At 43.8% G+C, this 25,068-nt stretch overlaps 1 protein-coding gene across 1 annotated transcript in view; it reads right to left on the reverse strand.

Annotated features, from left to right (window-relative positions):
- Nucleotides 1–25,068, reverse strand: part of PEPD (peptidase D) — a 422,604-nt gene that overhangs the window by 162,287 nt on the left and 235,249 nt on the right. The window contains exon 10 of the mRNA XM_030204435.1: nt 14,394–14,462. Within this exon, the coding sequence (XP_030060295.1) occupies nt 14,394–14,462 (69 nt within the window). The remainder of the gene's footprint in view (nt 1–14,393; nt 14,463–25,068) is intronic.

Genomic DNA, 25,068 nt, shown 5'->3' on the forward strand with positions numbered 1-25,068 from the left:
GCTTACAAAGAATTTTGGAGTTAGATGAAACATCTTCTCTGTGTACTGAGCTGCCTGTGAGGTGAACCTGTCGGAGCTCTTTTACACGCAGAGACCAGGTGTCCTAATATGCTCCATGTGTCTGCACTGACAGATTTCCAGAGCTGTGAAGCTGGCACTGCATGATTGTTAACCTGCCAACAGTACTTCCTTAGCATTCTGGAAACAGAATCAATCCAAAGCAAATACACTCTTAAATCCTGAATTCAGATGTGGATTCAATTTTCTTTCCCCCTTGGAAATGCCATTCTTTGTAAAATAAGAGATACAATGAACCTGTTGCAAGACATCCAAAATGTTCATGTACTTAAAGGAAGCCACAATAATGAGGAACCAGTGTCCAATGCAATGTTTTCCTTCCATCTGTTCAGTCTAATACAGCAAGGTTTGGTATTAAGACAGAGGCATATTTTCAAATAACTTTGACTTACAAAGTTACATAAAGGGGCATTTTCAATATGACGTCTAAGTTCGACTTTGGACGTTTTGCAAAAACGTCCAAAATCCGAATAGCAAAGAAGGTCATTTTCAAAAAAGAAAAACGTCTATCTTTTGTTTTCGAAAATAGAAGGTTTTGTGATTTGGACGTTTTAGTTTTTGGTCCATTTTTGAATAAACAAACAAACAAACCAAAACATCCAAGTGCAAAATGCACAAAATCAAGCCATTGGGATGTAGCAGAAGCCAGCATTTTTAGTACACTGGTCCCCCTGACATCTCATGAAAGCAATAGGGCACCCTAGGGGGCACTGCAGTGGACTTCATAAAATGCTCCCAGGTACACATCTGACCATTGCTCCCAAAACCCACTACTGTACACTACTACCATAGCCCTTACGGGTAAAGGGGCACCTATATTTGGGTACAGTGGGCTTCTGGTGAGTTTTGGAGGGCTCACAATTTCCTTCACAAGTGTAACAGGTAGGGGGAGGTAGAAGCCTGGGTCCAACTAATTCTCTCTTTCATTCAGAAGTGGATTCAGCACTCTGGATGAGGTTTCATTAATGACCCTGATGATACATTTAAGGGGTATCTTCAGAAGAGAGGCACAGAACAGTGTAACCATTCTGTCTTCACCAGGCGATCACATTATGGAATACCAGCCTCTAGATTTTTCTTTTAGCCTTAGAAACTTAATAAGTCTGACTGATAAAACTGAGTTATCAAAAAAAAAAAAAAAAAAGAAAGGCAAGGAAGGCTCAAAAATTACTATGATGATAGAATAGGAAAGTGATTATGAAATCAAATTTATGGTCTCTCACACAATTTCAAGGATATAATTAAGAGATTTATTTTATCTGTTTGGATTTAGCTCTTATCTTTTCAGTGGTAGTTCTTTCCCCACAATTTAACAGGACTGGGCTCAGATTTTTAACAGGACAGCTATCAGTAGTGTCTATAGCTCAATAGAGTACACAGACTTTAATGCACATTCTCTGTACTAATTTTTAAAAGAGAAAATAAAAATTCCCTAGCGTAATGGCACATACAAAGGACATATTTTTTTTATTTTTAGCTGTTTGTCTCTGGAATAGTCTCCCTGTCCTGATTCATCATCTGAAGGATTATTTAACTTCCAGAAGATGTTAAAGACTTATTTGTATTCTTGTCATCATTGCTATTGTTTATATAATTTCTGTTTCTTGATGATAACTGTCTATTGTACATTACCGATGATTGTTATCAGCTATTTTTAGTCTTATCTCGCCTTTAATCTTGTATGAGAGAGCTGGAAGGTCCTTTATAACAAAAATATCCTACTCATTTCCAAAAGATGCAAAAGTGAATATAAATACATAAGTATCACTACACTGGGACAGAGCAAAGGTTCATCTAGCTCACCATCCCTCAACCTCCATAGGGAAGGGAATAGCCGCAGCCATTTCCCGGACAAAGGAGGTAAAGGATAGACTCTCAAGAGGAGAAAGTCTCCTTTCTGGTGGAGGGGAAGGCTCAGAGGGAATCCCATAGGACTTGTCAGAAGAAAGGTACCTGGGATCTTCCTCTTCCTCCCACGAACGCTCATCTTCAGTATCGGACAAAACATCCCTCAGAGCAGTCCGAACCTGAGACTGCCTCGATGCAGAGGAACGATGTCCTCGATGGCGGTGCCGAGAAGTCGATGCCTGCCTGGACTGCGGTGAAGCTTCCTCCACCGACGTCGAAGGGGAGTCGACCTGGGTGGCAGTCGACACCGATGCCAAAGGCGGCACCGACGTCAGAGACCTCATACCCACAGGCTAAAGGCCAGATCCTGCAGATGGTACGGAAGGCACAAGAACCCCCGACACCAAAGCAGACTGGCGCAGCAATCCTTCCAGAAGCTCTGGAAGCAGGGCCCTGATGCGCTCGTTGAGAGCAGCCGTCGGACAAGGCTGTGGGGGTCGGTAAAGGAGCCGGTGGCAGAATCTGTCGAGGCTCGGGAGCAGGTACTGGGCTGCCAGAAGACCGACGCATTGGCACCTCCTTCTCGGTTGCCGATTCCCTCGACACCACCGGAGCTCCCAGCACTGTGTGCGAAGGAGAACGATGACGGTGCTTCTTCGCCTTTGCTTGACGTCCGTCATTGAGACTCCTCAGTACCGATGAGGAGGCTGTGGAATCCTCACTCCTCATGTCACCTAGGGGCCGAGTCCGATGAAGGTCGGTCCCGGGGGGCCTGCACAGCAGGAGGCCTCGAGGCAGATGGAGACCCACTCGATGCCTCACTGCTCCCAGAGCAAATTGGTCTTTCAGCAGCCATTACCTCCGCTCCCGACATCGATGCTTCCTTTGATGTCAATGTCGCCGACCTCAGTACCGATGTCGAAGGACTGGACCGAGCCCCAAAAAGCTTTTCTCGTTGGGCTTCTCGAGACACTTGGATCCGTTTCTTCATATGAAGACACAGACTACAAGCGGCTGGGCTATGGTCGGGCCCAAGGCACTGGATATACCAGGCGTGGGTATAGGTACCTGAGATGGTCCAGTTGCACAGAGTACAACGTTTGAAGCTGCTGGGAGTCTTCAATGACATGAAAGGAAAAATGTCTTAGGCGAAATCAAAAGACGCGATTGTGCTTGTTAAAAGAAAAAGGCACAAACATAATGGAAAAAAACCTGACCGCACAGCCTGAAGCCAGCCGAATTGAAAAAGAAAGGAAACTTCAAAAGAGAGAGAAAAACTAAGAAAAGTAAAGGAACTCTCTACTTTTTTTTTAATCTTTAGAAAAGAGAATAAAGAAAAAAAAAAAAAAAAAAAAACGAAGACTCTCTCCTAGGCCTGTGAGGAACAGCGAAAAACAATACCGCACCTCAACACAGAGAAAAAAGAACTGAGGGAATGCGTTCACGTGACGGGCGGGAAATAAATCCACGCAACAGCGATGCGCACTGCACGAATGCCAGAAGACTCTGGCAAAACTTTTTTTTATATATTTTGCTTGCAAAATGCCGTCTGATTCCTGGGCCGACGCGGATGTCGACCCACGTGAGAATAAGCAGCCTGCTTGTCCTCGGAGAAATAAAAATACCTTTAATTGTGTGAAAAATCAAGCTTATAATTTTTCTGATCGTGTGATTAACAATTAAAAAGTTTAATCGAAATGCAGCCCTAAATTAATAAAATAAGGATGAAACCTCAGCTCAGTTTAATTTGGATTAACCCACCCTGGGAACTGCTTACAATCAATAATTAAAAGAAAGAATCCCTCCCACCTTGTAGTGGTGGAGGGGCTTCTGTGTTTCAATGACTCAGAGGGCTATGCTGAAGGGTTACCCATATCAGACAGACCTCTGAGGAGAAACCAGACAAAGAGTGTCCCGAACTGTAGTTCGTATGCCCAAAGGCCTAGCTGCCCTCTGAAGTTTTGTCTTCTCTATGTAAATTTCCTCTCTGCAATTGCAGTTACCTTAACTGAGAGGAAGGGGACAACCGGCGGTCAACCGCCGATGGCCAGCGTTTTGTCCCCTGAGCAGCAAGTGCGGGACCGCTGCACGACGAACTGCCCACAGATGAAAGGGTTGGCGAGTCCTTTGATTAGCGCCGGCGAAGGAGCATTGACGCTCTTGGACCTGGAAAAAACAACTCCATCGCTCCCGAATTATTCAACCACCATGTCCAAAGGCGTGGAGGAGTGAGTTAGAGGCATATGCTGAAACGGAGGACGTTTACAGCACAACCCGAATCGGCGGAACCACTCTTAAACACCTAAGAGAAAGCAGCTTGGAGTTTTTGGCTCCCGTGGAGGTTACATTGAATACCATCTGGAAGGCCCTTCGGGACCTAACAGTGGCAGTAAATAATTTTGTTCAGATATAATCTTATTAGAGAGTTACATGGACAATTTAACTGAACCCTTTGAGAGTGAAAAATTGATATAACAAAAGTTCTACATGAGCAAGAAGTGGTTATGATCTTGAAAATGATAATAGATCAGAAACTTTGAATAATAAAATGAATATTATTATAGATGATTAATATTGAGATTATTGTTTTTCCCAGAGTTCCGGGTATGACTCCTAAAGTTTTCCTCAGAAATATTTCCTCAATTATTACTTTAAAAGGAGTGAAGCCTGTGAAAACTGGGATTACTTCAATCAGTGGGATCTGAATTAGAGACTTAAGTATATGTATTGTTAAATAACTTCTGGTTTTTAAAAGAGGAAGAATGTAATCAGATGTATTATTTCTAACTAATATTGGATAATAAGTATGTTTTCAATGAAATGAACTGACTATATACCGTATTGGGCTTGAAGAAGCCAACCAGATGATCAATGTGGAATAATGAATTAGATGAGTAATATCTGGGGAAAAACAGGTTAATACCACGTTTTTTTTTCTGTTTATTGTTTAATTGATCTCATTGTCTTGTTTCACTCTCCCTATTTAGTGGTCTAAGGAAGAGAATAGAATTACCTGATTGAAATAATTCATATATATTACCTTCTCTGTATTTCTGGCAAGTTGTTTTATCGCTTGTAAAAGTTAAATGGTTATAAAAAAAATTAAAAAAAAGAAAAACTGTCCAAGCAAGATTCTCTCAATAACCTGCTCACATGCACTGAAGAATGTGCCACCCTATCAAGGGGAATACGCCCCAATGGGCAAAAAAAATGCTGTCATGTCTCATTCTTTCCTTTCACATAAGTGAACACACCACCATATGAATACACTGTTATTGTGAATGGCCTGAGTGAGAAAAGCAGCGAGTCACAGGGACTGGAGAAAAATCTCCTGAGAGCTGTATCATGTGTTCACTCCTCACATCTGAAACCTCCATGATCCTTTCAGTGACCTACTTCTAGTCTCCGTGTATATTTTTTGTGTGGTTTGTTTTTATTCGTCAGGCTCCATCAAGCTTTGCGTTTCAAGACAGATAGAGAAATCACAAGGCTTACCAATGTTCCTTTATCTTGCTCGTCTCAGTTAGGTTTCTCCTTTTCTTTCACTTCAATAAAATTGAAATAATGATTCCGCAGGCAGAAATACACATGTAGCAGAACAGCGATGCTGTGGCACCTGTCTGACCTCTTCAGATAGAACGGACTGGCTACAGTTGAAACCTTCAATATGCCAAAGCTTTAATCAAAGTTGCCAGGCACTGTGCTTTGACAGGTTTCCTTTCTCTGTGGTCGCTAGGTGACTGAATAGCTTTTCTCTGTTATGTTAGTGCTTAACAATTCGAATGAAAACGGGTTTTTGTTCTCTATGAAGTCTACAGGGTGAAGCTCTCAAATGAAAAAAAAAAAAAATATATATATATATATATATATACACACACATACACATATATATACACACATATATACAGTGCACTCCATTTAAGTGCACGTCGGATAAGCGCATTCTCTGTTTAACTGCATGCCGTACTTCAGTCTAGTTTTTGGTGCCATCAATTTCTATGGGGACATTAGCGCACCACTGATAAGTGCAAGATTTGCTTATATGCATGATTTAAGACAGCTACTCTGCAGGAAAGACTCCACATAAGCGCACACACGTAATATGGAAGCTAATTGTTGTGTGACAAAGGGGCGGTAAATTTGAAATCTCATTGGTTAACTGCCACAAGCAGAATAAGCGAAAGAAAGTTTTTAGAGTGTATACTGGAGTTGTCGTCGTCATCGTGCAACTGTAAGACTAACACTGGCTGAATGAATAGAAGTTCTTAAAAAATTAGAAAACAAACAAAGTCAAGCATCTATTGCTAAAGAATATGGTGTCAATTCCAGTCAAATTTCACATATCTTGAAGCAGAAAGATCAGCTTCTGGAAGACTGGCAAAACAATACAAATCCACACAAGAAACGTAAACGGGCAGGAAAAGCTGAGAATGTAGACGATGCTCTTCTTCGGTGGTTTTCTCAAGTCAGAAGCAGACAGTTTCCTGTCAGTGGTCCACTGCTTATGGAGAAAGCTAATCAGCTAGCTGAAAGTCTTGGACTAACTGAGTTCAAAGCCACTGTTGGATGGTTGGAAAGATGAAAGGAGAGGAACAACATACAATTCAAGAAACAGCATGGTGAAAAACAAGACGCTGATGACTTTGGTGCTGAAAATTGGGTTGTTTCAGTTCTTCCTACCATCTTGAACGAGTTTGCACCTCGTGACATTTTCAATGCTGACGAAAACGGTCTCTACTGGCGAGCGATTCCTGATGGAACACTTGCATTCAAACAAGCCGAAACTACAGGAAGTAAAATGTCAAAAGGACCGACTGACGATCCTCCTTTGCTGCAATATGGATGGGAGTGAGAAGTTGGAACCACTCGTCATTGGAAAGAGCAAACAGCCCCGTTGCTTCAAGAATGTTAAGCAACTTCCTGTGTCATACGAGGCTAATGCAAATTCATGGATGACTGGGGAAATTTGGAAGCAGTGGCTAAAGAAGTTAGACACTAGAATGCGGGCACAAAAGCGTCAGATTTTGCTGCTTTGTGATAATTGTGCTGCACACAGTGATGATGTCAGGCTATCTAACGTCAAGGTGGTCTTCCTGCCACCAAACACTACCTCTCTGATCCAACCTATGGATCAGGGCATAATAGACAATTTCAAACAACATTATCGGGCTCTTGTGCTACGTCATCTGATGAGCATTATGGATGACCAGACTGGCAAGGATAAACATGCTGTTGAACTGGCTCGTAATCTATCACTGTTGGATTCCCTACATATGCGGAAAGAAGCCTGGAATCATGTTACACAGGCAACCATTGTGAACTGCTACAAGCGGGCAAGCTTTGTTAGGGATGTGGAGAGGGACAAAACAGATGCAGCTGTTGCAAACGCGTCAGATGAACAGGCTATTGACATCCCAGTCGGTGTTACTGAAGAGGAGTTTCATCACTACATAGCTGTTGATTACGATCTACAAACAGCTGACGACAGCACTGATGTCAAGATATGCGCCTACACGCAGGCAATGGCTGATGATGAAATAGACGATGAAATGAGCAGTGAGGCACATGCTGACGAAATTCAACAACCTCCTGTCACTTTTGCAAGAGCACTGGAGAGTCTCAACAACGTGCGGGCCTATCTGGAGGCCACTGGGTGTCAGTGCTATGACAGTTTTTACCGTCTGGGAGACATAGTCTATGGAACTCCCAGACACAATAGTGTACAGAGGACTATGACTGATTACTTCAAGTAAGCCTAACGTCAGTTAACGGAGACTGTACACTGTACGTATAGTACTGTACATATTTTTATCAGATGTCAAGCTTCTTTGCGCCACAACCGTTAAGTGCACGCTCCAGTGAACTGCATGTATTTCTTTGGTCCCAAACCCTTGCACTTAAGCGGATTGCACTGTTTATAAAATTTTAAGCCTAGCTTCAACTGAAGTGGGCAATCACCTGCTAACATGTATTATGTATTTAGTTAACCCCTTTTCCCAAGGTGAGCTACATTCAGGTATGTAAATATGCACTATTTACTGCAGGCATAGTCAGTGGAATGGGTTGGGCCAGGGTCCAATGTAACATGGGGTTAGGGAAAGAAAAAAAAAAAGTTCTAAAATGGGGATTTACTTGTGCTGGCAAACATTCCGCTGGTCAGCAATGTAGCTTGGAAATTTGAGAAGGGTTTGGAACCCCAAGCTAAAGCCAGTTTCTTAGGTGACCGAGTGAGTGGGCAGTTAGCAGAGTTGGCTAGGCAGCCGGAGTGACTGGATGTGTTGTGGAGGGTGTGTGCAAGAAAAGAGGGCTAAAACGAAAGAAATAGGTATAAAGAGGGGTTTTTGAGTGACACTGTCTGACTGAAGTGAAGGTGATAGTGAATGTATGGGTGAGAGGAGGTTTATTTAAAATTTAATTGAGTTTGGGGTTCCATTATATGTTTAGTGGGGTGGAAAAGGGAAGCAGGTTTAGAAATTTGTATGAATGAATAGTGGTGAGCTTGGGAACAGTAAGGGGGTGATTTTGGGAAATAAGATATTAGTTTATGGGAAAAGGAGCTGAGTGATTTGAGTGCATTTAAAGTAAAGAGTGAGTTTGGCGGTCAAGGTGAGAGGTGGTGTTGTGAGTGGTGGGAGTGTGAGAGTGGTTTAAGGGATAAAAGTTGAACTAGTTAAAGGGATTCAGGGATAAAGTATTGAAAGGTAATGCAAGTGGGTTGGTGTGTGAGGCGTTGTGGTGATATTTGGTTGGAATGATTGGTATCCACATAAGTATACTGAGGGTGTGTTCTGTTTAGGGAGATTGGGTTAGTGCAATAGTGAGGAGGGATGGAATTTTGGAATAGGGGCAGCGTCTGGTTTGAGGTGTGAATGTGGCTGCGAGTGTAGGACTGCCAATCTCTCTCCATAGTTTAGGAATAAAAAAAGTTTAGTTGAAGGATAGGATAAGTCTGATAGATAAGGGAATCTTTAATTATTTTTATTTCATTAGATTATCTTGGCCACAGTATTTGTTAAATATATTCCCCTAGTGGAACTGGTTCCAGCTAATAGGAAGCTAGGGTTTTGCCTACGTTTGATTTGGTTAAGGATAGGTTTAGGAGGAAGATCAGCGGCACACCGTGGATGACAAGGGCCTCACCGCAAGAAAGGCTGCATCACGTCTTGGAGAGAAAAAAAACCTACTATAGATAAGTGACTGAGTGGGACACAGGGAGGCATATTTTCAAAGCACTTTGGAAGGCTAAGTTCCATAGGTTTCTATGGAACTTTGGGAGGCTAAGTGCTTTGAAAATGAGCCTCAGGGTTATTTAAAAAAAAAAAAGGGAATAAAAAGAACAATTTACTTACCTTCTGGGCTGAGGGAGGTTGGCGGGGTCGCACCGGGACGCTCCTGCGTTCCGGTGTGAGAAGCGCCGGGTCTTCGCGTCCTCCGTGATCGCGCGAGGACGCTGAGGGCTGAAGAGTGGCCGGTTTCGGGGCGGGTGGAGAGAAAGATGGTCGGCGAAAGGAGGAGAGGTGCACTTCATGCACAAATAGTGAACACGCGTTTTTCCGAGGAGGCCGATGCCGGGGCCTAAATTTTGGGCCGGCTTCGGAGGTTTTTTATTTTCATTTCCGTTTTTGTTTTTGGACATCCGGGACTGGAACCAGTGGCAGGCGTCATGTGTGAAGAAAATCGGCAATCAGGTAAGGGGGTTTTAAACCCCAAATTTAAATTAGTTAATTTTTAAATTGTACTAGTGCGATTTTTGATTTTTAGAAATTTAACGGTTAATGATTTTTAAATTCTGTTTTTGGATTTGGGGTCGGGGAATTTTTTGGGATTTTTATGGTATGTTAATTTTTGAATTTGAATATTTTAAGAGGGTCATTTGGGAGGGGTCTGGTTTTAAGGGGTTAATTGGTTAAATTCGACGGAATAGGTTCAGAGGGGAATATTAAAATTTTTGAAATAGGTTTTATATATTTTGGGAATTTTTGCAGGGATTTTTGGAAGGTTGTTGAGTGGCAGGGGTTAAATGTTGGGATTTTTAAATTTTAAAAACACAGATTAATAGAGGATGGGAGGTTTTATTGGCATGGGAAATTTGGGGTAATTTGATGAAAATTTACAGGTGTTTTAAATTAATTGAAGAATTTCCCATTGATTTCTATGGGGATTTTCCAATTAAAATGGGGATTGAGCAGTGCTGCTCAACATTCCGCTTGTCAGCAGGAGGATTCGGAATGTTGAGCAGCACCATCCAGGAGGGAAATGGATTTTTCAGATTATAGGTGTAAATATTAATAGTGTCTTGGCTTCTATGATAAATATTTCCTTGGTAGAAGGATGTTTTCCAAGATCATTGTATCAGGCAGTGATTAAAGAGATACTAATAAAGCATAGCTTGGCTACATCATTTTTGGGTATTATCGTCTGGTTTCAAACCTCACATTTTTGGGTAAATTCTTTGGAAAAATGGCATATTCTTCAGCTATCACATTTCAATGGTATATTCTCAGCTTTATATTTTTTGGATGATTACTGGATGATTTTCAGCCTAGATTTAGGCCACTAAGAGGTATTAAGACAGCAGATCTCTTCAATGAGCAATCTTCTCCAGCAAAGAAAAAAAAAAAAGCAGCCATCCAGATTAGGTTTATAGTTTCACTGCTGCTCTTTACACAGTGCAGCATGAGTTGCTACTGCTTTGCCTGCAAGTAGTAGGTATTATTACCATGTCAGATTTTTTTCATTCATTTCTGAGAACAGAGCCCCAAAATTATCCATGGAACATTTTTTCTTGTGGAGTCCCACCAAGCATGAGTCCTCCAAGCGTGATCCTGCCAGTAGGGCTGGTGCACCAATATAGCATTTTCAAAAGTGAGAGAGAGGTTCTGCAGGACTTCCAAGGAGACCGGTCCACCACTCACAACTGAAAACAAAACTTTGATGCACCACTCCATCAGGAGTGTGAGCGGAGGACTCCCACACTGTTTAGAGGGAACACTGATCTCAAAATGCTTTAAAATTGTTATTTAATCTCTGTATCCTCATAAAGTGGCATATTTTCCATTTTCATCTTTTTGCCAATGAACTGCAGATTTAGGATTTTTTTTTTTTTTTTTGGGGGGGGGGGAGAATCTCAGAAAGTGAATGAGCAATTTGGCTCATGTCAGCATATGGCTGTTGGGAAACAGATTAAAGATGGATCTTGCAAAATATGAGGTAACAGTTTGGGGTTTCCTACTCTGTCACTTTATGATGTTTAGCTTCTAGGTGCTTCTAAGCAAAAGTATGAATGTGGCTAGATAATTCTCTAGAGAGCACTATGAGGGACATTTTCGATATGATGCCCAAACCCAATTACCCAAGTTTGTAAAAAAACATCCAAAATCCATTTCAATCCAGAAAAATGTCTCTCTTTTTGGTTCGAAAATCGCCATAGACATTTTTGTGCTCAGTGCATCTTTCTTTAAGGGCCATTTTCAAAGAAAAAAATATCCCAAGGGAAAAATGCACAAAAACAAGGCATTGGAATGTATGGGGGCCAGCAGTCTTACTACTTTGGCCACATAGCATCCCAGCAGCCAAGGAGGCACAGCAGGGAACTTCACATAAAAGGAGCCAGGTACACATCACATCATAACCCCTTTATACTGAATGATGAGACCTTCAGGAACAGCAAACAAGGTGTCACCTATATGTGGGCTGTGCTTTTTTAGGGCATTCACACTTTCCACCACAGGTGTACCAGTTAGACTAGGATATGGGCCTGGGTCCCCTTCTCTACAGTCCACTGCACTGAACACTAGGTTACTCCAGGGACCTACTTGCTGCTCTAAGAGGAATGGCCATTATATCTGCAGCTGTCACAGCGCCTGGTATGTACTGTCACTTTCACCTCTTAGAAGGGGTGGGAGGAGGTCAATGACCACTGGGGGATTAGGGGGGGGGGGTCATGCCTTTATCCCTCCAGTGGTCATCTGGTCAGTTTGGGCACCTTGTGGCACTTAGTTATTATTGAAATAGGTCGAGTCAAAAATGTCCCATTTTTTGCCCTGGGCATTTTTACAATGTTCCATTATCACAGAATGACGCCTAAATTGTAAGCCTGCACTAGTCCTGCCCAAAACACACCTCCAATACGCCCTTTGAGATTTAAGCTAAGGCACAGAAAAATGTGTTAAAATTTGTTTAGAAATACCAATTTGGACATTTTTTTGCAAAAAAAAAGTCCATCTGCTGCTTTGTGCCATTTTATGGACGTTTTTCTGATTCGAAAATGAACCCTTACATCTCCTTTATTGCCCTCTGAGTTATGTAGCACTTTAAGGTCATCTTGAAGGTGACGTTATCTTTCCCGGTAACATTGGGCTGCTAGCACATGGCCTGATGTTTCAGGGGAGGGGTACCTGAAAAAAATAATCACCTTAACCACCCCTTCCCTTGCATCACATAAGCCCTCAACCTATTCTCGCTTGTATCTAGTGGGTATTGTTGGGGGACATGTGATCCACAGATGTTAATGGCCTGGAAGCATCTGGCTTCAAATAGAATTGCTTGACCTCTAGCCAGACACTGAGATTGGGGAGGATATCAGGAGGTGGACGAGGGAAGTGTTATTTTTAGGCACCAGCTCCTAAAAAATGAGCCCTTCAGTTTAGGATAGGTGCGGTCTGAAATGTGTAATGATCCTGGTTGTAGCAACCCAAAATGAAGGGCTATGCAAGACTACACAGTTTCCTAGGACAGCAGTTTCTAGGGGAGGGGGCAACAAGAGAAGCTGCAATCAAAGCAAAACAACAGATCCTGTTAGCCACACAAAATCAATGAATACTTTTACCTGCAGGAAGGGTAGGCAATTTTCAAACAGCCCATTTACCTGGATAAATGACTTTTGGAAAATGCCCTCACTATTTGTGTACATGTGATATAACAGCATGTCATCTTTTGGGGGAGGGGGTAAATTAGTACCCTGAAATTTAATTTTAGGTGGGTGGGGAGTGGTGTAAGGCTGCAAATTTGTTAGGGCACCCAATACCCTTGCACTAACCCTGTCAAAATGCATTTACTGCATGAGCTGCTAACTGCAGCAGAGGTTAGTGACTTACATGGTAAACTTTGCTGCAGAAAAATGCAGTATTTTATCACAGATTAGAACTACTAGCCTATATGTAGGCCTACCTCTGAAGAGTTTAGAAAAAATTACTTTGCAATCAGAAAGTAGCAACTAGACTGGTAACCAATACAAGACAGCATATAATCAAGTAACTCCAGTTCTGGCTGAACCACACTGGCTCTCAACACAGCAACAAACTCAGTTTGAGATGTTTTCTTAACATTTAAGATTGTTACTTCTTGCTGCTTTGTATTGACAAGAAAAGATGTAACCTTATTTACCATCCCATGAGTTGAGCTGTTTGCAAGAGGGCTTTCACTATAAGGAGGCCTTGTTTGTGCAACCTGCTCCCTATGCAGTTATGTCTAGAACTTACTTGCTGGCATTCTGTAAGGGACCGGAATCCTGGTTATACCAGTGTATTTCTCCTTCAGTTTGGTTCCTTTACATACAGGATCTATATTTTTATTATTTATTTTGTTTCTTATATACCACCCAAAAAGCTATCAAAGTGGTGAACATTCAAGTACAGTAGGTATTTTGCTGTTCCTGGAGGCTCACAAGCAATAGACGGCTAAGGGGTTCATTTTCAAAGCACTTAAGCTTACTACGGAATTTTGTAATGTACGTGCTTTAAAAACACGCCTCTGTGTAACTTGACCAAGATCACATGGAGCTGCAGTGGGATTTGAACTGCATTGCCCAGGTTCTCAGCCTTACCACTCTAACCATTAGGCTACCCCTCAATGCCTAGATGACAGGAACTGTGAACAGGGCGTTTGTTACTCTTTATTAAGTATTCCCTATGAAGTTATGCCAATTTAATTTTACAGTGCACTGTTCTGAATTTTATGGTTGTGAACAGTTTGGGAATTTGATAAAGGGGTATATAAAATAAAGCAAAATGAAATGAAAATGAAGTTGAAATCAAGAGGGGCTGACCAATGCCACATAAATGGACAAATAATTATTTTGGTTTACTAGAGCAGTGTGGTGGCTTATTTCAGTAATGTTATCTAATAAGTCATTAATATAAATTTGTTTACACAAATTGTTTGCAAACACCCACTGCCCACCAATTCTATCATCATCTTTTTATTGAAACTTATTTTAATGCTTAACAATGTTCCTGACAAGACCGGCCTGCAATCTCTCAAGTGCAACATGAGCAGCTGATTATTAAAGACACAGTACTTGTTACCTTTCACACTTATATGATCTAGTAAGCTATATCTATACACATCTATACTTAAAACCCTATCTATACACATATAAATGCAACAGAAATCCACTCAAGTATGCAAAAATATTTTGGACTTGCATTTGAATGACAAAAGTCTTTCAGGTGACTTTAGGGTCCTACCTGCCACAGATGCATGTGTATGAGCTATGACGCATTCCTCCACGAGCATAGCAGTAATGCAGAAATAGGCTGTACAAAAACAAAACAAAAAAGTTTGGGAATTAATAATTAAGCATGAATAGCACAATGAGTAGGCAGTTAAAGAACGGACACGTTTTACACATGAACCAATTTATCATGAAGCGCCCGTCTGGCTCTGCTATAAATGCTGCTACTTTTCCATCATCCTGCCACCGTTCACTCCATGCATCTTCTCTTTTAATGGGTGTCAAGAAAGCTCTTCTCTTGTTGTTCTTGCCTAACCTGACTCAAGGTATCACTTCCTGTGTGCCCCTGACATAGCTCACTCCTGACTTCCCTATGCTGTGAGTAAAGGCCAACTCTTCCATCTGACCATTCCTTGGTGCTGGATGAGATGGCTGGGGGGAAAACTGGACAGAATGGAGGAGCAAGGGGTCAGCTGTCAGCAAAGTAGCTGTTGTCTATTGCCCACACCCCATCCCCCTGGAGCTGGTTTATTAGGCATGGGCAGGGCAATTCTGTGGCTTGACTGGTAACCAGCCTAGGCCTCTGCCTAGCAACTGCCGCCACCTGCACCTTCTCCAACTCCCAACTTTATAAGTTAATGCAGTTTGGGGGTGGCCCAGGGAGACTGGTCAATGCTGAATGTGGGTGAATACTGGGTAGCACAGCTACCTGACTGCCTTCCATGTTGAGGTCTTTCCTCCTCATCTAGGAGTCAGATGGCTCCTAAAACTGTAAACTATTATTTAAAAAGTCCTTCTAAATCTGAACACACTATAGATTAAGCAGCTTCCATGTAATTCACACTACAAATTGCAAAAAGCAGAGTTTAATGTATTACAGAACAAGCACACATTTCATGCTGAATGCCCACAACCTAATAAACCAAACTGTAACGTGACCCCAAAAGCAGACACACAGTTAAAAATGGTACACATTAGTTAGCTTAAATTGAACAAACAGAAGATAATAAGATTCCTGCAGGCACACAAGTTCAGCTATTAACCGGAACAAAATTAAACTCCTACTCCACTCCAAGTATGGCTAATTTATTCTTGTTTATCACCAGAGTTTAAAAAACAAACAAAAAATCAAAGCACAGTCTGGTAAATTGGCTGTATTCTAAGTTTTTCTGGAGACAAATACTGGAATTTTTTCCCCATTGCTTTGCACTTTCTGTCCCGTTCCGGGCCCTTACCTGGGGGCCCCCAGCGGGGGGCGAAGACCAACGGAGGCCGCGGGATCCGGGGCAGCGAAGACAAGCCGCCGACGGGGCCGGCGCTGCCGCGGGCCGCTCCGGGACGGCGATCCGCTGGAGCGAGCGCCGGCCTCGGAGAAGGGGATACGCCGGCCAAGATGGCGGCGCCGGCGTCGTCGTCTCCCTCGCTGGAGCGGACCAGCGAGCCAGCCCCGCCTACTCGTGCCGGATTGGCGCATGGACAAGGAGACCCCGCCCGCTGGGCACGCTGGCCAATCCAGGCCTCCCTTGCCTGCCTAGGCCGGGGGGATTGGCTCCAGCTGCTTCAAGGGGATGGACGGGCGGGGGATTTAAACAACGAAACGGAAAGAGACGAGTGCTTCCGTTTCGTTTGTCAGAAGCCCCCACAGTGGATTGGAAGGCTAGCCACCTTCAGAGACTGTGTCTTTCCAGCTAGCCGTCCTTGCTAGCCACCTTCAGAGACTGTGTCCTTCCAGCTAGCCGTCCTTGCTAGCCACCTTCGGAGACCGTGTCCTCTTCAGCTAGCCGTCCTTGCTAGCCACCTTCAGAACCTGTGTCCTTCCAGCTAGCCGTCCCTGCTAGCCACCTTCAGAGACTGTGTCTTTCCAGCTAGCCATCCTTGCTAGCCACCTTCAGAGACTGTGTCCTTCCAGCTAGCCGTCCTTGCTAGCCACCTTCAGAGACTGTGTCCTTCCAGCTAGCCGTCCTTGCTAGCCACCTTCGGAGACCGTGTCCTCTTCAGCTAGCCGTCCTTGCTAGCCACCTTCGGAGACCGTGTCCTTCCAGCTAGCCGTCCTTGCTAGCCACCTTCAGAGCCTGTGTCCTTCTAGCTAGCCGTCCTTGCTAGCCACCTTCAGAGACTGTGTCCTTCCAGCTAGCCGTCCTTGCTAGCCACCTTCAGAGACTGTGTCCTTCTAGCTAGCCGTCCTTGCTAGCCACCTTCAGAGACTGTGTCCTTCCAGCTAGCCGTCCTTGCTAGCCACCTTCAGAGACCGTGTCCTCTTCAGCTAGCCGTCCTTGCTAGCCACCTTCAGAGACTGTGTCCTTCCAGCTAGCCGTCCTTGCTAGCCACCTTCAGAGACTGTGTCCCCTTCAGCTAGCCGTCCTTGCCAGCCACCTTCAGAGACTGTGTCCTCTTCAGCTAGCCGTCCTTGCGAGCCACCTTCAGAGACGGTGTCCCCTTCAGCTAGCCGTCCTTGCTAGCCACCTTCGGAGACCGTGTCCTTCCAGCTAGCCGTCCTTGCTAGCCACCTTCAGAGCCTGTGTCCTTCTAGCTAGCCGTCCTTGCTAGCCACCTTCAGAGACTGTGTCCTTCTAGCTAGCCGTCCTTGCTAGCCACCTTCAGAGATTGTGTCCTTCCAGCTAGCCGTCCTTGCTAGCCACCTTCAGAGACTGTGTCCTCTTCAGCTAGCCGTCCTTGCTAGCCACCTTCAGAGACCGTGTCCTCTTCAGCTAGCCGTCCTTGCTAGCCACCTTCAGAGACTGTGTCCTTCCAGCTAGCCGTCCTTGCTAGCCACCTTCAGAGACTGTGTCCCCTTCAGCTAGCCGTCCTTGCTAGCCACCTTCGGAGTCTGTGTCCTCTTCAAGCTAGCCGTCCTTGCTAGCCGCCTCCAGGGACTGTGTTCCTCTTCCAGCTAGCCCCCTTCAGAGACTGTGTTCCTTTTCTGCGCTAGCCGTCCTTGCTAGCTGCCCTTTAGAGACTGAGTTGCTGACTACCAGCCAAGCCGACCGTCACCCCGCGGTTCCAGCAGTCCTGCTGGCCGCCTGCAGCTGGGGGCTCAACCCTCGGTGAACGGCGGTCGCCGCGGGTGAAGATTCGGGGTGCGCGGCGGTCCTCGGAGGTCTTGCCAGGCCTCAGGGAACCTAAGGGCTCACCAACCATCGGAGCAGGACACTTTCATTTTGCATCTGACACCATAAACCCGCATTCACACCCACTCAGAATTGTCCCCTTATGTTATACCTGCTCATCTTCATACGTAGGTCCTGCTGTAAAACCACAGCAGTCTGGAACACAGCAGTTTACTTCTGGTTTAGCACCGATCTTGTGTACGCCACGATTACTTCCAACATAGCAAGTATCAGAGTGAACAAAATATCAGTACTAAAAGCAGAAGTAAACCCCTGTGATAATCTTAGTTCAATTAGCATGGAAATGCAGCACGTTAATGAGCTGCGCATAGAATCACTTTTAGCTTTTCCTGATAGTGTTGAAACTACTTCACATCCAGAGGTGAAAAAGTTTTAAGTTCTCACTGACTATAATAGAAGTAAAAATATGCATATATAGGGCATTTTTGACTGGGACGTATGACACAGGGTAGCCCTTCACCAGAGAGCTCTAGACCTCCAGCATCCACTGTGAACCAATAATATGTAGATAGTCTTGAGGAAGCTCCCTTTAGTGTCTGACATTTCTCGTCATCTTGGAAAATGACAGTGACCTGACTGATGTTGAGCTATAATATTTGCTACATCAGAAGATTAAGCTCATATTATTAACAGTTGGACTGCCACCATTTTCCAAGACGATGATGGATGAAGAGTATGCCGGAGGATGCTTGCTTCTCTGGGATCAGGTAAGTTATTCTGTGCCCTGAGAATGGCAAGGACAAATCAAACTCGGGTGTAAAGTATCACATACCATGTAAAATGAGTTTATCTTGTTGGGCAGACTGGATGGACCTTACAGGTCTTTATCCACCATCATTTACTTTGTATGTTACTATGTATGCATGGTTCATGGGGGTGCTGAAGTTTGGGGACTGTCTGGTTAAGGGTCTCCCGTACTAGATGCCTGGGCCAGAGTTGCCCCAGCTTGAGGTGGGGGGGGGGGGGGGGGGGGGGCTGCAGCAGAATGCCTCTCTAGGTTAAGATAGAGGAAAAGTTAGAAATTACCTTTAATACATTTTTAATGCTAGAGTTTATTTATTTATGGCATCTGTATACCGCATTATCCCATTACTGGGTTCTATGTGGCTTACATCAAACTTTTAAAGCAGATTACAATAAAAGAGAATTATAACAAAAATACTAAACAATAATAGGTAAAACCATCCAAGCAGTAAGATGACTCATTTTGAAATAAATTAACTAAAAGAATAACAATCACCAACAGTGGCAAGGAATTCACTAAATAAGAATGCTAAAATGGAAGTAAAGCTTACCTCAAAATTAACTTTACTTTTGATTTAATGGGCTTACTTCTAATTTAGTATCATTTTTTTTACATTACATCCATTTTAGCAGAAAGTTTAGTGTGCTGCTTTTTGCATATAATTAATTACATTAGAAGCAATGCAGTTTACAATCAGGAACCTTGAATTTGGCCACTAGATGTCACCTTTAAGCAAGGCCAATGACTGCCCTCAAGACTGCTACACTTGCTAAGCAGCATCCCCAGCCCATCACGCTGGAAAGTGGATGGCCCAACACAGAGATTAACCTGGGGATCTTCTGCATGGCAAAGGCCAACACTTGCCACCTGACCTACCCAGTTGTTCCTAATTAGGTTTTATGGAGTTAATGAAGTGCAAAGGGGGAATGAAGTTTAGTGGATCCCTTGTGCTACTACCCAATCAGCCCCCCAATTCCAATTCCGCAAAGCTCAACAATAGATACTATACTGGTAGTAAATTAAAATTATACCAATAAAAAAACATTGCATAGATACAATATGTTTACTCAGAATACCATTCACAAATTAGTAGGAGAAATTCTGGCACAAATGAAAGCCTGCCAAGAGAACAGACACTGCTGCAGAACAAATCTCCTCTCAAATTGATATCTGTGATGTCTGACTTCATGCCATGGTGAACACGGTTGGTTGGCATGGAAGACACCACTTAAATCCCAAAGCAAAAGTAAATTACACAAAAATGCACCATCTAAAAAAAAATCCTTAGGGAAGTTATCTGTTAGAAAAGAATCTGGTATTTGTGTTTGTTTAAAAATATTTCTCTTAAAAGAAAGCTTCTAAATTTATTAGTTTTTGCAACTTGGATGAGGTTCAATCCTAAGTGAACTGACATCAGTGTCCTTTGCAAATTCCCTTGACACAGGGATTTAGTACACAGTTAGAGCATGCAGACTGTCACCATCTGTGATGACAGCTCCAGGTTCTGCAATGCCACCGAGGCTGAAGAATGGGACTGTAGAAATGACAATTCAGAGCACAGAGAATGTCACCCTACCAAGAAAAAATGTTTCTTAAATAAGCTACTTGACGTGCTTGCATTTTTTTCTATTTATATTCCTCTCTAAGCCAGTGGATGATAAACTTGGGCAAATTTCTTCATTTCAATTTCTTGTACACTGGATGCTAACAGAAAATGGACTAAGAAAAATGGAAGGCCAACATTTCAAGAGCAAAATCATTTTCCTGTAAATAGGTGTTGTCAATCACTACCAGCCTGCATGTAGAGGGGAGATCAGTACCAGGTCCTTACAGGCATGCGTTCATTCCTTGCATCAAAGTATCATTTTTAGAGAAAGATTTACGGGGTATCCTCATGCATGCAATTGTGTGTGTTGCTCCCAGAGTGACCTGCACTTTCGATGAACTGTCCATTTGTAATATCATATTTATGATTCCTGTCACTGGACTTGTTTCTAACAGATAATAGATGTACAGAGAAGAACAGTGTGTTACTTCTTCAAATTAATCTCCTTTGATACTAAGGTATCTTGGGATCAAAATAACCTATAATACACAACACACGTACAGAAAATGTTCTTGTTGCCCAAGTCCAACAGCACTGTCCCAATATAACAATATAATTATACAACATGGGCTATGCTTCTAGGTATAAAAAGAAAGGTCCATAAAATACACAGCTCAACATAATGGAAAGCAGGCGCAGAGGCAATGTGTTGGTCATAAAGACCTCCATCACTTGATAAAAAGCAGCACTTGAAAGATGGATGGAAAGAGGATAATGGAAATTTAGAATTATTGTCCAGGGAATGAATTAATAAGTGGCTATAGACCGGAGAAAGAGTTGGCAAACAAAATGAAAAACATAAAAAGAAATGGGTATGAAGATCTGGAAGGTAAAGGCGGCAGGGAGATAAAGCGGATAATGGCTCTATTCAGATAAACATTTGATTTTTCATGGCTCCTCTGTTCCTACTAGACTGACTGTCTACTCAGGTAACAAGAGCAGACGAGCACAGAATAAGTAGAACTGCAATCATCATTACCTTGAAGAGACAACCTATAAAGTTTAGCATGACTTAAAAGAGCCAACTCAAGGACAATGCACAGATATCAACTAGGTGTCCAAGCAACAATTCTCTCACAGATCCTTTTCCTTCAACAGAAAAGGACACTTCTTGTCTATGGCTGCATACAGTCCAACAGGTTGGTATTTCCAGAAGGGGTGTAGCTAACATTGAGCAAACTCAGCAAAATTCCCAGGGCCACCCAATGGTAGGGGTTACCTGAAGTTACACCCTCCCTCCCTCCCTCTTCATCTCCCTGCGCCTGGGTCTGGCATCTGTCTACATCCCCCACCCCCTCACTGGTCCTCCAAATGCTGTAGTGCCTTGCCGGCAGAGGCCATGGTGAAAGCGGCCTCTCTGGCCAGCTGAGCCTTTCCTCTGCACATCCAGCCTCAATGATGCAACTTCCCGTGAGTGGGACGCATAGAGAAAAGGTTACATCAACCAGAGAGGCTGCTTTCACCGTGGCCTCTGCCAGCGATACCTGCAACATTTGGAGGACTAGAAGAGGGCAGGCAGGCAGGCAGGCAGGAGAGGCTAGACAGATTCCGGACCAGGGAACAGACCTGAAGCAAACCAGAAGAGGAGAGAGATACTAAATCTGGAGGGGGGGGGGGGAAGAAAAAGATCTGGATCAAAAAGGAGGGAGGAGGGGGGCAGATGAGAGAGAGAGAGATGCCGGACCAGGCAGGGAGAGAGAGAGAGAGATGCCGGACCAGGCAGGGGGAGGGAGAGAGAGAGAGAGAGAGAGAGAGAGATGCCGGACAAGGCAGGGAGTGAGAGAAAGAGAGAGAGAGAGATGCCGGACAAGGCAGGGAGTGAGAGAAAGAGAGAGAGAGAGAGAGATGCCGGACCAGGCAGGGAGAGAGAGAGAGAGAGAGGGATGCCAGACCAGGCAGAGAGAGAGAGAGAGAGATGCCAGACCAGAGAGAGAGAGAGATGCCAGACCAGAGGGGGGGGGGGGGGAGAGAGAGAGAGAGAGATGCCAGACCAGAGGGGGGGGAGAGAGAGAGAGAGAGATGCCAGACCAGAGGGGGGGGGGGGAGAGAGAGAGAGAGATGCCGGACCAAGCAGGGAGAGAGAGAGAGAGATGCCGGACCAGGCAGGGAGAGAGAGAGAGAGATGCCGGACCAGGCAGGGAGAGAGAGAGAGAGAGATGCCGGACTAGGCAGGGGAGAGAGAGAGAGAGAGATGCCGGACCAGGCAGGGAGAGAGAGAGAGAGAGAGAGAGAGAGAGAGAGAGAGAGAGAGAGAGATGCCGGACCAGGCAGGGGGAGAGAGAGAGAGAGATGCCAGACCAGGCATTATTAGGATAGCAGCAGATGCTATTTAGTTATGTGCACTATCTGGGCCCTGTCTGTGAATTTTCAGAAGCATTGTATAGATAGTGCCACCAAAAATTCTTAAAGACTGCCTTAGCATTATCCAGGTAGGTGAAACATCCTTGGTCTGCCCTGGTCCTAACTCTATGCATAGTTGATTTTCAGTCACTATGAAGATAGCTATGAAGCTAAAGTAGGAGAGCAAAACAGCTGTCCTAACTTAATCTGCACTGTTATCCAGACAGTGGCTGAATATCGCCACTGTTTGTACAGCTAGCACCAGTCACTGCTGAATTCATATATTCAGCACCACAGCTTCTGTGGACAGCAGCTCTAGATATATTGGACAATTGAAGCATTAGAGCTAGCACTGAAAACACATGTTGAGTGCAGCATATAAACATTGATCCAATATATTTTACTACTTATTACTGCCCCCCCCCCTCAATCTGTCCATCTTTAAATTTTATTTTATTCAATACATTTTTCATTTGAAAGGAACTTGCACCAGCTGCTCTTCTTATTTGGCCAATCTCTCTCTTCCCTTGAACGTACCTGCAAGTACCTCATACACCTAAGAGTTTTGTATAATTATTTGGGTTATAACTCGTTCAAGATAAATCAGGTTATTTTATTGATCTTGTCCCATGTTACTAGTGAAATATCCTTAGCTAAACACAGCACTGTGGCCCCAAGTTCTCATGCCAGCCTTCATTCCAACAGCCTCCCAGCATCCACTCAGTGTCTGCTTCAGCAGATCAGAATTTCCTCTAAATAGAAAAATAAGCTAGCTTTATAGCTGCAGCCTGCTATAATCCTTCAAGCTTCATATTAGCTTGCCATGAACCAGGGCACACATCATACTTTGATCACTGTGCTTTGCAAAAGGTTTATATTTTGATATAGAATCTCAGAGAAAAGTAATTCAGGGTGATGTACTGTTTTATCATTACAATGATCCACAATCATCATAGTGGGATGGTCACTTTTCTAACTGCTTCAGTGAAACCATCATTAAAATTCTCTGTCTTCCAAGACACTAGCATGGGGTACAGTTTCACTCTGAATTTATCACTTTTGCAAATAATTCTCTTCAGTACTGTAATGCCAGAAAGTAATCCATACAGTATGCTGCTGTTTTCCCACAGTACTTCAAATTTTGTTCCATTTTTATTTTTAATTCAAAAGAGAGAAAGTAGGCTGCTCCCTTTTCACCAGCTCAAGTGTGTACTGGGCTTTATGTAATTCTGTTTCAGGACTGAGTCAATGCAACTGACTTGTGAAAACCTTAAGGACTTAATCTGAAAGAAGCCCAACGGCAGAGTCACAGATTTGTTCTTCTGCAAAGAAAGGAAATACACATTTCTGGTATAGGGGATATCCAACTCCCCCTCCTCCTGGTAACTCACATGTAAGGCCTAGGATAGTTGTATGTTGGATACACAGTGAGGGCCTGGTCTGAGAAGGGTTTCTGCCATGAGGGCAATGGGAAGGGGGAGGGATTTGCCCAGGGTGGGTCTGCAGAGAGGAGGGTTGCAGTGGAGTATTCAGAACACCCCATCCTCTTCCCCCTTGTTGTGGGGTATGTGAAACATTTTTAAAATCTTGGAGTTGAAAGTAAGCGAAAGCGGCACACACTACACTTTTACCAGTGCTTTCATGCCAGCTCCTGATTCTGGTCTTCAAACTCTCCCCTTTGTGGCTCGGCAACTTAAGTGCTTCATCGTGGCTTGCCATGGGGCCAAAGTCTTGGGACAAAAACCATTAAGATCTCACAGCTCAGTGTATGCAACATCAGCCCTGGAGAATCCCACGATGAAGCACTTGTGTTTTTTACCTGGTTCTGGACTACATGGGAGAGAATTCAAAGACCAAGATCAAGAGGTGGTGCAACAGCACTGCAAAAGATAAGGGGAGGGTGTGCCGCACTCACCTCCTTCCAGCACTGCCACCTCATCTTGATTTAATCTGAACTAAGTTTAGCCTAGCAGCAAGGGGGTCTTACCAGTGGGCAGCACCCAGCTTTTTGCAGGGCTTGATTGATAGCAGCCACACCAGAAGGACAGGTGGGGGTGTTACGCAGGTCTATGAATGGTAACTGCATCAGTTAAGCTTGTGGTCCTGGAGATAGCAGTCCATGGAAATACGTGTATCCAATGAGGGCTGGAGGTGCAAATTCCCAGACTCATTTGAACAGGGAGGTGAGGGCTGGAAGGTGCCAGTTGAAGAATCCCCTGGTTGAGGCTGAAGTGGTGATTTCTCAGACCATCCTGAGATTCAGAGGAAAGAAAAGAGGATAATTTGCATCTTATAGCCCCTGAACGAAGAGGCAAAGGAACCAGAAGAAGCAAGAATTCAAGAAACCGTGGAAACAAGGAAGGAGAGTCCAGAGGGGAAATGATTAATATCCCACAGTCCATGATATGAAAGGAGAATTAATGCAGAGAAGATCATCTCTACAGTGTTCTGAGAAAAGATACTGTATTTTTCCTTTATGATGTTATCCAAAGAAGCTCCTAAATACACCGTGTTTATTCAGAGACTGGTCTGGACTTCTGTAGTGTGCCCGAGGTTAAAAGACAACACATCACAAAAGGTGCAGCCTTGAGAGTTTACACTCTTCCCCCCCCCCCCCCCCCCATCCAAAATGGCCTCAGGAGTCAGGTGGATACCAGGCCTGCTATGTGTGGCAGGGCAAATTCCAGGCTTCCAATTTGAAAACATCCAGGTGGGCAACATTCAACTGTAAAGTTCACAGTGCCACAGAGAACCCACTTGATTAGAATGACAGGTTTTGATAAAGAGGGTAAGCTCCTAATGTGTTAGGAAAAAAGGTGAAACACATTTCATTTGGCAATACACAGAAACGAGCGAGCACTGCAATTAC

This window comes from Microcaecilia unicolor, chromosome 5, assembly GCF_901765095.1.
Source record: "Microcaecilia unicolor chromosome 5, aMicUni1.1, whole genome shotgun sequence".
Taxonomy (NCBI): Eukaryota; Metazoa; Chordata; class Amphibia; order Gymnophiona; family Siphonopidae; genus Microcaecilia; species Microcaecilia unicolor.